This window comes from Pithys albifrons, chromosome 5, assembly GCF_047495875.1.
Source record: "Pithys albifrons albifrons isolate INPA30051 chromosome 5, PitAlb_v1, whole genome shotgun sequence".
NCBI lineage: Eukaryota > Metazoa > Chordata > Aves > Passeriformes > Thamnophilidae > Pithys > Pithys albifrons.
Window position 1 is genome coordinate 10875104 of NC_092462.1, and position 14982 is coordinate 10890085.

Below are 14982 nucleotides of genomic sequence, written 5' to 3' on the forward strand. Positions count from 1 at the left end.
TGCTGACCAAAGACCCAGACTGTAAAGTGGAATTTCTGTACACTATGCTGTTGACTGGAGCCCAGTCAAAAGCACAACCCAACATGTTGGCATACTTAATTCTGAACTGATCCAATATTCTTAAGTACTTGCCTACAACTCTGATAAAAGCTCGTCTATATAAAAAGACTGGGATCTTAAAATCGACTGAACAAATGTAGAAGTTCAAATTCAAATGCCTTTTATTTACTAAGAACAATTTGATGCTGAATAACATTATTTGATCATATTGTGTTCCACAGTTATAAAATCTGATTTTAAAGAAATCTGCTTCAGTACAACTCACCTTAAAATGCCAATCATTTGACATACGAGCAGAGATTGTAAGTAAAGTGAGAAAACTAGCATAGGTAATAGAGTTCATGAAGTTATTTAAAAATTGTGTGCTTTATAACCTCTGCTCTTATAACCAAACAGACTGAAGTGCCTGAAACCTGTAATATAGAGATAAGCTCAAGGAACTCAGCACTGTGACTCATTAATGCTTCTTCTGTTAATGATGCTACGTGGTCTGGTGCAGCGAACCTTCCTGAACTGTGATTATTTGTAAAACGTGGATATTATGTAACTGCCTGTTCACACTTGATTTAGCACGCCAAGATTTTCAGAAGAGCTATGGAAGTGCAGGTCCCCTATACTGCTTCTCTTCCGTATCAGACAAGAGCATACAAAACTCACTGAGCTTTCATCTCTTGCTGCTGGAAGACTGTTCAACCTCATAAATACCATGGCAAAACAGTTTGCTAATACCAACCAGCCAAGATAATGCAATTCCTCGAGCTTAATATGTCACAGAGAATTAAAATATTTGTGCAGGGTGTTTTCTTTTTCCTCTCTTCAAAATAAAAACCCAAAAGGCCTAATCCTTGTTGAGGAGCTTATACTGTGCAACAGGAAAGACCTGAGACCAGGAAAAGCAAAACGGAGTGAGGGGATCACAGTCACAAAACTGAGGTCGTGTTTGTGTAAGCGCGGAATTCCTACAGCTCATTTTTGCCCATTTAAGAAGATAAAGTGACACAAGTTAGGGCACTGAAAGCCTTTAATAATATCCCTTCTTGCTGTCAAAGGACATAATTTTCCTCAAAAGCACATCCTGATATCTCCAAGAAGCAACAAACTGAACATAATATGGGGGAGAAAGTGCCTCAGACTCATACAGCAGGCTGGTCTCCCACATCTATTCTATCCCCAAATAGTCACTACAGATGAGTGTCACGGGGCTGTCCTTCCAAACAGGTGGAAGGACAGTAGGGCTCTATGGAATGCCTGGGTCCACACAGCAATCCAATGGCAGCAATACTGAGGAACATGCGACTGTTCCCACAGGCCCAGTTACCTCATCTCATACTCAGGCACTCACAAAAAACACTTTTAACTTACACTTATTCTGGGAAAGATAAATCTGGGTTTAAAAAAAGGTTTTATTTATGGAATTTTATTTTTTTTACCCAAAAAGGAAATAAATTATGATGCAATACACTGGATGCAAACCTACAAGGGGAAAAAAAACCCCAAATAAATTATGCCAAGTGAAACCAACCAAACAAGAAGTGAAAATTAGATGTTTTTGCTGTTCAGTCAAGTCACCACCTGTGAAATGCAAAATGGTACAGCCAGGAGAGAGCAGCTCAGATTCTGCACATTCTATCAGACACTCTGAGCTGAAAAATCACTAATGAAGTCTATTTTTCTAACAAATGGCTGCTTGTAAAAACTGCCAGGCAGAGCAGGCAATGATGGCTCCGGCATTAGAGCGCACTCAGACGCATGAATTCTGCTCCTGGCATTTCAGGGCATGTCAATGCTGCCTTTGTCTCAGAAGTCATCAGCAGAAGAGTCTATTTCACAGGTTTCATTTTGTTTCAAGTAACGGTTTCAGATGAAAAACTTTTAGAGTTTTGCATCAGCCAAGGTATTCTCTTGTTATTTTCCATAAAACACTTGGAATGCTGGGGGGGAAAGAAGGGGTCCCACTGCAGCAAATCCCTTCATCAGTGTAGGTGGGTCCCAATGCTTTTGTGGACATAAAACTGAAGAGCCTCATTTGTTTGCAGGGTATTGCCTTGAAGCACCAGTACTAAACATGATTTCTGTTCAGGATACTTCTTTCCTGACTGGCTGCTTTCTCCATGGCTTGCTGGCAAGGGATTGTACATCAGGAAATTGCAAACATCCTCACAAAAGAGGCCAACTCTATTTAAATACCAGCTATTTAGGGCTTAAAATTTTAAGGCAAATATACTAATGTGACACAAAATTTAAGAAATGCACGATCTGTTAATGCTGTTTCCTGGCCAACAGGACTAATCCTCATGAGACAAGGAGATCAGACGTTGGAATGTTAGAGCAGTGCTGTACTTGGAATAGCAGGGGAGAGCAAAAGGAAAAACCAGCCACAAGTGCCCTGCATCCACAAAAGTACTTTCAGAGAGAAATAACTAGCAGCAGTTTCTTGTTTCCGTTAAAAAATACACATCTTTATCCTTTTCTTTGTAATTAGAGGAAACAGAAATTTGCGCTAAGGTTGAAGAATTCCCATACTCAGAATCACTGTAGATTTTTCCTTGGAAAACAGGGCTGAAACTCCCTGTCTTAGTCCCACAGGGTTTATTATTTGGTTTTCAATTCTGCAGAATAAACTCCTGCTTTCCTTCTCTTCCTCTTCCTCACCCCAGTGAACTCTGATTCCCAAGTACATGGACCTCAGCACAGAGCTCTACAAATACCCTGAATTTGCTTTTTCATCTCTGTTTTTATAAGACTATTTCCTGCCAAGGTACTTGTAATTAGAAACATGTATTTAGTTATACAACATTCCCATGGATTTCCATAGTAGTATCCACGAACAAATGGGAATATCAATCACATGCTTTGTTCTGGTCATTGATATAACATAGACCACAATAGCTATAAGTCTCTTTAGGACAGGAAAAACAAACTGAAATCAACTTATTCTTCAATATTATGAAATATAAAAAGCAATCACCTAAAGAGAGGCTCTCCAGTTTTCTTAGATACCTTTATCTTCTCAAAATAACCTTGCTCAGAGAACTGGTACTTTGAATGCTCCAGAAATTAAGAATGAATGGGAAAAAAATACCAGATTATGAAGAAGTCCAAGTGGATCTGACAGCTAAGGTTCACTGGTATTCCTAAAATATTTGCCAAATACCACAAACTATTCAGAGAATAGCAAAGCTATTAATCATCAAAATGCTGTTTGACTGCTCTAATTTGTGAGTAACTCTACATGTCTGAATTTTAAAAGCCCCCAAAGCATCATGAACTAAAAGCATTCAATGACAAAGTACAGTGCTCTGTAGTGTTTATTGATTAGCAGCTCAAAGCTGCCCTAAGATTCATTAAGTCCAAGGGACTTCAAAAACAAAACACACAAAAAATAATGGAGTTTAACGTGCTCACCAGAAAAGTATAGCCTACAAAAAGACTATAAAGAACCTAAAAAAAAAAGCCAAATGAACGACAATATGTGCATCAAAACCCATGTTTCTTTTAAAAAAGCAACAAGCACACAGGGAAGAAAATGAAAAATTCTATGGAGGGCAAAAAACGTAAGGCATTATTATTCTTGTTCACTTGTTCCTACTCTTCTCAGGGTCTTTGGAGTTTAAAACTACCACCCCTATCAGCAGTATTAGAGCAAGTATCACAGTTTGTCTTTAGAAAACCTGTATGTTTAGCTTTGTTAAAGCCATTGTGTCCAGCAAAGTGGAGCTTCCTTTGCAGCTGTGATGCAAATGAAATCCTCACTGAAATTATTTGTTGTTTCAAAGTTTTGTAAGACAAATCACAGCTGCAAGTTGAGGACTGGTGTATCACAGCAAGGAGTTATGTAAACTTCATTTAAAGCTATTAAGTAAAAACTAGACTCGTAGAAATAATTTGTACAGGCACAGGAGGAAGTTTAATTTTCAGCTAAATGGAAGCCTTTGGAGCTCGTAGGGGAATCAAAGAATTAAAAAAAAATCAATAAATTTATATTTGACTTGCTTTAGGAATTCTGAGGAAGCACCAAAACATTACCCCAAAACTTAATTTTTTTAAATTCCTAAATGGAGTGAAAAGGAAGTGGAGCTTCCAAGAGAGAATAGAAGGATTAAATGCCTGGACTTCTTAAAAGCAAAATGAACTATACTTCTGTTAGACAAATCATCATAAAAATTAGTTTCTTTTTAAACAGATCTTCAGTTCAGTTCTAGCTGCTGATTAAAATCACCATTCGCACTTTTTCAATGCCTGAGAACGTAAGTGAACCTTTATGAAGGAATATGCAAGGCAATTATGATAGTGTAGAACACTGCAGTGCTGCCAGCTTCTAATTATTATTATTACTTAATATTTTAAAAAATTGTGAGCTTCTGTTGTCACAAATGCTTTTAACTGTTTCTCTGAAGTTTTATTTCAGGATGTTGCTGTATTAGAACATGCAATATGTTCACACTGGCCAACTTAAATATTTACATGTTTGAGTGTCTAACAAGGAAACTGTTCATCAGGCTATTTATAACTACCTCCATGATTAATGAGGATTCTTAATTTCCTTAACAACTACCTACTTTACCTGGGATTTTTACAGCACCATCACTACACTACAACAATGGGTGATTATGCTGCTCATCCAGAAGCACCACAGCAGGTCTCGAGGGGACCAGAATGTGGCAGGTGCTTCCTGCCACGGGAAGGATCAGTACACAAATACCTTTTCAAAGTGGGCCTATGCTCTTATATAAAGAAAACTGGAATTTTCTATGAAGTTAATCTGTTTGGGAGATGCTCGTGAGGAGTCATGGCCAAGATGCAGCCACGGTTTTAGAAGCAATTCACATATTTGTGGTTTAACCACAGAAATTACACCTTTTACCATCTTAAATGAGAAAAAACTATGAGAAAAACAACCAGATAGAATTTTTAACATTTAAAACAAAAAAAAAATCACAATTTACAATTCCATGAGAATTTTCCTCCTCTCCCTTGGTTTCTTTTGTTTGTTTGTTTTCTTGTTTTTGAGCTGCAACTGGCTATTTTCTTGGCATGAAAAGAAATGTGTGCATCACTCACTGTTTCTAAACCCAAGTTTATCTCATGCTGAGCTGAAAACTACCAGGGCCAAGCAGCAGTTTCTTTTAAAGGCAATAGGAAGCATCTCGGATTAAAGGCTGATGTATTTTTGTTGCAATATAAGCCTTTTAAAAAAAAAAGGAAAAGAAAAAGTGACAATCCACTACAGTGGCTATTGCTTCTTTTTGCCATCAGCAAAATAACCTGTGCAATCCTACCCAAAACTGGGCCTGAACATCTTGTTCAAAATAGTCTTTAATGTAATTTAACTCTTAACAATATTTGGGCAAATACAGTTGCCATTCAAGACAAATGAAGTCCAGTACCATGCTGTAAACTGGGATTCCCAAATTCTGTACTGCCTGTGTCACAAGCTGCACATTGATCCCGAGGGCATTGTTCTATCTCACCTCCCCATGACTCTGAACCAGGACCTGTGCTAAATGGAACTCTCTCATAAAGTGTTTTTAAGTACTATGGATCAAAAACATGACAAGAAAGACATTTATATTCACTCATTCATTCATGCATTACATTCATATATTACATTCAAATTAGGATATCTAACTTCTGACTTTCATTCCATGATGGCTATGAATTGTTAATTCAGCCATATGTCCACGGTTCATATATTTCTTTTCAGACCCTTAAAAAACCCACGTGGCTAGAGACGTGCTACGTCTCAGAAAAAAGAATTTGCCAAGTTAATGTAAGTTGGGCATCAAACTGAGACTCTGAAGAAGTAAATTCCACCATCATCAATTCCATTGTTGACTTAACAGTTTGATTCACGTATTGAAAAACTGTTTCATCAGTCAAGACGACAAGCACAGATTTCAACTATACAGATGAGATGATGTTACATAGCTACAGAGACTACTCCTGTGCAGCTCCTAAACAGTTATTTAAAAAAAAATCTCATTTTGTAGATGTTTGGTCTTGAAGTCTTGCTTTAATTTGACACATCCCACCCCACTAGCCCTGGAAATAAACCCTGGGGCAGGAGGGGCTCACTATCATGTCCAAAGGTTCACAGACACCCCCATCTCAAATGCTTATCACTCAATGCTTCCTCCTGACATATAAAAAGGAATCCCCACCTTTTTCCTTTTATTTTTGACCACTCACTTTTCCCTTGAAATGAGGTGGAACAGAAGAGAATCTGGTTGTTCTCTCCTGCCTTGGCTGCCCACTGTGTTTGGGCACCTTTAATCCCACTGCTCCTTCTTGCATAAATAGTATTTTGAGGCAGGAACATGTCACTGTCACAACAAATGTCACAATTGCTCTGTGGCAGAACCATTCACAGTCTTTGAGCAATTCAGTGAGTAAGATTCAACTGCATGGATGGATGCAGTATTTCTTCTGCTTGAAGCCTTTTGCTAGCAAACATGTTTCTGGATTAGCATCATGACTACATGCAACAGTGGGAAGCTAAGCGGCCAGAAAGCAGAAATACAAAAATCAATATAGCCAGTGGTTCTATACAACTAAACAAATAGCATCCTGCAAAAAAATGACAAAGATTATTTTTGTCACTCAATGACAGGTGAATGCAGAAAAGCACCTGCCAAAACACTCTCCTTTGTCCCAAGCAATACATCACTTACCTTTTTGTATGCTTCTCTAAAGAAAAAGTAAAGTGCTTTGATTCAAGTTATTGGGGCAGGAAGCCAGGTTTTGAAATTACTTTCAAGACTTCCAGAAAGTATTGGAAGCTCCCATAGTTACAGAAGCAGCTATTAACTAGAAAAATGAAACTATGCGAACTTCTCGCGTAATATCAAAGCTATATGGGGGGTTTTCGTTATTATTGTTTAACCTGTTTTCTAAAACAAAGCTCTTCTAGAGACCAGTGGGAAAAGACACAGGGTATGTCATAGCTCAGTATTGCTCCTGGCCCCAGCTACTCCTCCATCTGGGAAGACCAAAGAGCCTAAGGCTCTCACAGCTGGGCTGCACCAGTACCCTCCTCAGAAGAATGCACATGTACTTTAATAAATTTTAGACCTATTACCTACCTTTAGTTATGTTAATGATTTTTCATAACTCAGCCCTTTGTCAGTCACTACTTCTACATAACTGTAAAAATCTGGAGAGTATTAATGATTTGGTAAATTATCCTGAGTGTCAGTTGCTGCATGAGAGCTGTGAAGACACGACAGCTACTGCTGCTGATGGACACACTGCCAGGTTCTCGCCGTCTGACACATCATTCTTCAAAGACAGCAGAACCAGAAGCAAGTGAGAGTATCTGTTCCATCTCAGGTTTACAGAGCAAAACAAGGGGGAGAGCAGGTTATATGCCAGAGAAGGTGCCCTGCCATCACCAAGTTCTCCGTTTTCTACTCTTGTCACACTATACTGCCTGTAAGCCCTTAAACCTAAGGAAAGCAGAGGAGATGCTAAACACACACATTTGACAACAAAAAGCAGTGTATGCTTTATGTGCTAGTTTCACTGCGTTACTCCTTTGTTAAATACATTTCTAGCACTGTATGTACCAGACTTCCCTGGCCCACAAAAACCTGACTGAGCCAGTCATCTGAAAGGTGCTGGTGGTATTTCTCATAGCTACCAAAGAGCAACTGTAACTTAGAGGCAGTGAAAACACTATTTTTCCAGCAATCTGTAATCAATAAAAAAAGATAGAGAAGCTTCTTTCAATAGACTATGAGATGTGCCCTCACAATACTTTACCTACCCAACACACCTGATCTCTGCAGTAACACCATCTCTTAGAGAAGCACCAGTGGTCTTCAACAGAAATTCTTGAACCATCGGCTTATTAAAAAAACCCCAACACTTAATGGAGCAATACCCAGAAGGTAAATATTTTATGTTCCATTTCCTCCCTTTCTGTGTCTGCCAAAGATTTATTGAACATACCGGCCAACTCGATACTTTCTATGCACTCATTTGCAGCAGAAGAGCATTGCAGTACATTTACATAAGCAGAAACAACCCCATAACAGAAGCTGCTACAAGAACTTGAAAGCTGAAAAAGCAACACAGAAGAATATAAAGCACACACTTGTTTTAATTAGGTAAGGGTCCACTTAAACAAGGGGTTTATCCTACTTTGGTTCAAAAGGGACTACGGTTTTATTTTCCCAAAGGTGTATCTGGAAGGAGTTATTTGTGTGGAGAACTTAACTACTAAAGTGGGGATATATTGCCATTCTGATGTGTCATCGTAGCTGCTCTTCACAACAATAGAAACCTTGCAGTATGCACTTGATGAAACTTGAGTGAAACTGTGAGTGTGTGTGTGTCTGGGTGTGAGTTACTAAGGCAAAACCCTCACTGATAAATCAGAATCATTACCATTCTTGGTAGCTCAAGATCTTCACAAAAATTTTTTTAGCCCCATAGCATTTACTTTTAGGGACAGATTTACTTTCAAATTACTTTATCTTGTAAATGACATTAAAGAATCCTATTATTTTACAGTGACAACAGCTTCTAAAAGTCTACATGCAAAAAATTCAGCCAGTCACTCTACACTTACGAAGAGGTATGTTAGAACACCTAAAAGTCTTTTCCCTGATGGTAGCTAGGTCTTTCTAGCTGTAAAGCATTTGAGGATGGGAGCAAAGCAGGAGCCTTACATGCCACTTTCAGAATGTGAAACACTAACTCGGTTCCAAAAAGAGAGATGCAAGAGCACCGATGCTGCCCCAGCAGACATCTGTGTGGCGGCTTTGCACTGCCAACAGCAAAAGTGAGACGCTTTTAAACACAAAGATTTACTACTTTCGAAGGTCAAACATTTTATCAGTAAAATATACAAACTGGTCAGGAATGGGAAAATATTTTAAATCAGTTCAGTGCTTACTTTGAGAATATTTTCCATTATCAACTTTCATCAATCTGCTACTGTCGTGTTTCTTAAGCAATAAGCACAACTACTGGTGACACAGAAACAATTAGACCCATGCATAGAGCCAAGGTCTTGAGAAAGGCCATGCCTCCTTTTCTGAAGATGGACAGGCAGAATGAGACGTGCTACATCCCATTTCACACTGAGCTCATCTATAATGATACTACTTCCCCTAATTACAGACTGTTTTCACTTAGTGGTAAAAATATCAGTTTAAAAGTTTATTTAGTGAATGTTTTTGATCATCTGAATATTTGCCATTAAGCTTTTCTGCAATGAAGTCAGGCATTCTCAATGTAAATACTCATTTTTTCAAGTGCAAATGATTAAAAATAGGACCTAGTCAAATGCAAAATAGTGCAGACATTTGACCTAATGTTCTTTAGTTCCCACTTCTACAAGCAAGTTAGTTATCTTGTCTGAAAAACTGCACAGTAGAGGAAATGAGTTCTTCAAGCATTTGCCTGCCTGTATTTCTGATAAGATGGCTGATAAAAAATTTTATCTGAACTGGAAAGTCCAAGCTATTTATCAGTGATTCTGTAAACAAGTATCTCTTACAGACACATTGCAATCCTATCTTCTTTGTTCCTTAAGAACACTGGTCACCCAAATAATCCTTATTTTAAGGAAAAGAAAACACAGTATGCACCAGATTTAAGAGATTAGTTTTTTAGGATACATTTGGAAGGGCCCTCTAAAATAAAAAGGTTTACTGATCCTATACCAAGTACTGTTATAGCTATAAATTTGTACTCTATCCAATGCCTTGTGTGCTTTCTCTGCACCATAAGTATCTGCTGTATATGAGGACTAAAACTCACACCTCTGAATGTCAGCAATTCTGTGTCATTTTTTCATTAATACCTACAGGACTATAATACAAACCTGTGCTTGTGTTTGGGAGTGTTAGCGTGATGTTTTAATATTGTTAAGAATAATCCTACAATCCCTTTGGGTTATGGTTATGTCACAGGATAAAAATTATTTCTAAAAGTATGTTTATTTTACACTAACTGAAGTTGGGAGAGCTATGTTATTTGCTTGGATGATAAAAAAATCAGCACCTACTGCACGTTTTCCTCACCTTTTCTGTCTGGTTTGAGGTTCCGATCCACTGGCGGTGGCTCACACTCTGCAGCAGGTACCGACCGTCTGGGAGGGGTCTTTGGACTGGACCTGAAACCCATGTGAGCAGGAGGAGGGACTTGCTTTCCAAATAATGGAAAATCAAACGTGCCTGGTATCATTGGTACATAGTTTGTTTCCTGGATGGGTTCAGTGAAGCTGCTGGAATGCTGTCGTGGAGGAGAGTTGGGATTCATTGGGACATAATTTTCATCTAGTTCTTCACTTGAAACACTTCCCACTGTCAACATGCTTCTGTTTTTCTAGAATTAACATATATTTCCTTTAACAAAATAAGTTATGCAATCAGCTGTGAATCATATGAGTTTTTTAACCTAATCTATTCAGATTAACATATTCTATTGAAACTGAAAAATCACAAACACTGTACAGCTTGGTTTCATGCACAGGAACAAAGAGCATTCAAGCACTGTCACTGTCTCCTCACATCAGATCAAGCCATACTTACAAAGTGGTTATGGAAGCCCTCCAATGAATTAGATCTGTCATTCGGAAACGTTCGTGGAATATCATAACAGTCTTGAGAACTAATTTCTAAAGAAAAAAGAAGAGAAAGTGGCTATTTATCATCCTTGTTCCTGTCACTTTGCACCAGGCATCCAGAGTCTGTTGTTATTTACTGTCTGCTTCTGAGAGCATACAAACACACCTCCTGAAGCTGTGGCCCACAGATTTTATCTGTACTGGAGGGGACTGTTCACAAACAAATTTAGCACTCATCAGTCACAACTTGAAGCTCTTACAGCGCCATTTTTTCATGGCAAGAAAAGAAAAAAGGAATTTTTGCCTTTAAAGCAGAAGCAATGTCTTTCTTTCAAATGAGCAAGTGTAAGAACTTAGTGAAGGACTCAGAACCTGCACCCTCCTGAAAAAGCTATTCTAAAATAAACAAATGGCAGATGTAGTTCAGGGTCTGGACAAAGGCTTCCTGTCTGACACTCTTTCCTTGGAAAGGGCTGATTCAACAGGATTCCATCTGTTGCAGGAACAGGTGAATCCCTTCCCTCAGCTCCCCACTGTGTCTCCTGGGGCTCTCAGTTGGAACAAACTGCTGCAGAAGCAGAGATCTCTCCATTTCCAGTGTTGTGCCTCCTGGCAGTTCCCATTAAGAAGGTCCTGAGCTTCATGGGTGGTTCCTTGGTGGACAGGCGTGTTCGTGCTCATCTATGCAGGTGCCAGGCTGCCTTACCCTGCAGCAGGCACAATCCTCCTCCTGATGCCAAAACAGAAACTGGGCAAACTCTGGGTTTTATGCCCATCTTGCCCTAAAAAAAGTCTCAAGTGTTTTTGAGATTCTCACCTCAGAGGAAAAATAAACATCTCTGCTATTAAGCACCAAATTAAAACAGTATTTTCATAAAGGCTACTTTTCCTGAGACAGAGAACCTCAGCTTTAGCATAGGAATACTCACCCATAAACTTGGCAAAATGAGAAAAGATAAGCAAAGCAAACAAGGATCTTTCAGGGTGTTACGTTGTCATTTTAAAACACTATCAACCACCAATATTATTAAACTCAGCCTACAAAATGAATGGCAAACAGGACAACACTATCTGAGCACCTGAGTGTCACATTTATTCTGTATATTGCCTCCTCTAAAAGCCCTGTTCCTGCCCCTCATTCCAGCATCCCATTGCATACCTAGCACACCTCAAACAATTCTCCTTTAAAACGACCTCTAATTCTAGTATCCATGCTAATCAGTTCAGAATTTCACTCTAAAAACCACACTGTAATACCCACCTGCTTCAGGAACCTGAAAAAGGATGAAACTCAGCACAAGAACAGTTAATGAGACAGCACATCTGGAATACCAACATTTAGGTGGCCAAAAGGAACAACTTTAATTTTACTTAAAAACTACAGTAATTCCATCTATCAGAAGGGGAGAAATAAAGGTTGGTGGCAATGATCACCAAATTAGGGTTGATCTCAAAGGTCTGGGTATACAACAAATCCCACTGACCTTCATGAAACACTTTCACCCTCTGCAGATTGGACCACAATTCACTAATCTCACTCACTTTGGTCGTTCTGAAAGACTGATAATGGCAGTATTGAATTCAGTTATATGAGCTTATTAGCCATAAAAAAAATACTAAAAATAAGATTAGTTTTTCACTGCTGTTTTCTACAGATAAGTAACACCATAAATATTTTTAGCCAAGACCACGTGCAATGTATATCCTTTTATTGATGTTCTGTGCTTTGCTGTTTTGATGGTTTCCTTTAATAATCTCTTTTTCCTCTTTCTTATGTATTTTGACCACAGACTGCTCTGTGCAGGGCTACATACTTGTTTCTTAAGGTTAGAAATGCCTTTCGTATTGTTTAGTCCATTCATATCATTCATATCACAACACAGAATCATAGAAGTGATCGGGTTGGAAAAGACCTCCGAGATTAACAAGTCCAACCCTTGGTCCAATTCCAGTTCATTTACTAGATCATGGCACTCAGTGCCATGCCCAATCTCAGTTTAAAAACCTCCAGGGACGGTGAATCCACCCCCTCTCTGGGCAGCCCATTCCAATGCCTGATTACTCTCTCTGGAAAGAATTTTTTTCTGATCTCCAACTTAAATTTATCCCCTTGTCCTATTGCTGAGTGCCTGGGAGAAGAGACCAACCCCCACCTGGCTAGAACTTCCCTTCAGGTAGTTCTAGACAGTGATGAGGTCACCTCTGAGCCTCCTCTTCTCCAGGCTAAACAACCCCAGCTCCCTCTGCCTCTCCCCAGGACACTTTCTGCCTGGCTGCTCTCCAGCCACTCTGTGCCCAGCCTGTAGCGCTGCAGGGGGTTGTTGTGGCCAAAGTGCAGGACCCGGCACTTGGCCTTGTTGAACTTCATCCCACTGGAATCAGCCCATCTCTCAAGTCTATCCAGATCCCTCTGCTGAGCCCTCCTGCCTTCCAGCAGGTTGACACTCCCTCCCAACTTGGTGTCATCGTTCATATCACATCATTCCTCACAAGACCACATCTTTTAGCACACAAACTGTGCAGGGTAGGATAGGGAACACTGACCTTTACGGAAGATATTCAGATCTCCAGTTGAGATGGTGTTGCTGCGCGAGGGCGGCACTCCCGCCGTGGGGACGCAGTAACTGCTGTCCGTGTCCGAGGCAGTGCGACTAATGCTACATGTTTCCACAGGAGAGCGATCTGCAGCGTGGTGAGGTTTAGGTGGCCGAGGCGGAGGAATATCTGGAATAGTCTCCAGTTTTGAAGTCTGAGACAATGTTCCCTCTGGAAAAGTCCGTGGAATCTGGTAAGTACCTCCAGGTGTGGGGGGAATGTCGTAGCTAATGGAGACGTGTCTCATCTGTGCGTCCAATGTAGATGCTGCTGACGGCGTAGTGAAAACGTGCTGCTCTCCTTCCGCGTCAGTCCCAGACGGAGACGCTGCCTTGGGTAGGACATCCTGGGAGTAACTCCTGGGCAGGTTGTAGAGGCTGCAGTCGGTCAACGTCAGTGCGGAGCGGGAGGGCGGGGAGTCGTAGGCACCCTGCTGCGGGAAGAAGCCGTTCACAGCGTGCTTGCTCGCCGGGGGAGCCGCGCTCTTGTGCGAGGGCAGGTTATCGTTGCAGTCTGTCTCAGAGGAGCTGGACTTGGCCGAGTCGGCGTGAGATCTGTGTGTGAGATTGTGAGATTAAAATGTTGGTGAACAACGCAAAGAAAAACAAACATTACAACATTTCAAAATGTAAACAACTTAAAAGTCTGTCAGTGTCTTCCAACTTTTTATTTTTATTTTTTTAAATGAGATGCAGGAACTCAGTTATCAAACAAACAGTAGCACTGAAGAATCCTAAGTAACTACATACGTACAAATCCATGCAGGTGAAACACATAACACACCTGTGGAGCTTTACAAACAGCTCTGCAACAGGTTGATGTTTCATAAAGCAAGAGATTTCCAGGATGCCAATTTGGAGCAGTTTGTTTGGGGGCTGAGGATTTTGTAATTATTGTTTTTTTTAACCCATGCTGCAAACTAGCAGCACTTTAATGGCACTGAGGTAAAAATATGACACTCAATTCTTGGGTTTATAGTACTTGCTATTTCAAATTAATTTGAAAAAAATGTTGAGAAAAAATATGACTGCTTGAAATGCACTTAAATGCATGCCTGAAGTTGTACTGACCATATAAAACTCCTTTCTAATGCATAAAGAGAAGCAAGAGATAACAACGTAAATAGGAGAAAAACAGTATGCTCCTTGAGGGGAAAAAAAATCCATAGGTTGCATGTGCAACAGAGTGCTTTTGTCTTGAGTGCAAATAAAAGCAGTGGTGTTTGATAAAGCTGCACAACTGTTTAACTTGGATTTCTTAGGAAATTGTTTTATGAGAGTAGCACTCATTAGTACTGGTACTAATACCAGTAAACCTACACGGAAAGTAACCACATGGCAATAATTTCATTTTCTTTGTAAACCTCCCCAGTTACTGTGCTCCAGTCACATTATTGGTCTGACTCCTTGCTTAAATGAAAGTTAGGACAGCAGTAAAATACTAACACTTATGAAGTTAAGGCAGTCCATACACTTTTTGATCAATTATACCAATATATTTCCTATTTTCATTATCACAATACCACACATTTTGTTAATTTATACATACATATGTAAGTATTTCAGCATGCATGTGTGTCAGTGAACACCTGCTACTCTTACTAAGCCCTATTAAGCAACAGAACCACATAGTTCCAAAACCTTTAAGGAATAAAATACATGGAGTATCACAAGTAGCACTTCCCCCTTTATTTAGGAGGCTCTCTGCCTCAGAGGAATCACAACCGATATTTTTATTATTCAAATTTCATT

General features: G+C 39.6%; 1 protein-coding gene across 3 annotated transcripts in view; it reads right to left on the bottom strand.

Annotated features, from left to right (window-relative positions):
• The window catches only part of GAB1 (GRB2 associated binding protein 1), a 103255-nt gene that overhangs the window by 9328 nt on the left and 78945 nt on the right, over nucleotides 1-14982 (bottom strand). For 2 of the 3 annotated variants that reach the window (XM_071555686.1, XM_071555687.1), the window contains exons 4-6: nucleotides 13181-13785; nucleotides 10602-10687; nucleotides 10092-10395 (exon numbers count right to left, since the gene is read on the bottom strand). In XM_071555686.1, coding sequence (XP_071411787.1) covers nucleotides 10092-10395; nucleotides 10602-10687; nucleotides 13181-13785 — 995 coding nt within the window. The remainder of the gene's footprint in view (nucleotides 1-10091; nucleotides 10396-10601; nucleotides 10688-13180; nucleotides 13786-14982) is intronic. The other variant, XM_071555688.1, reaches the window with a different exon arrangement.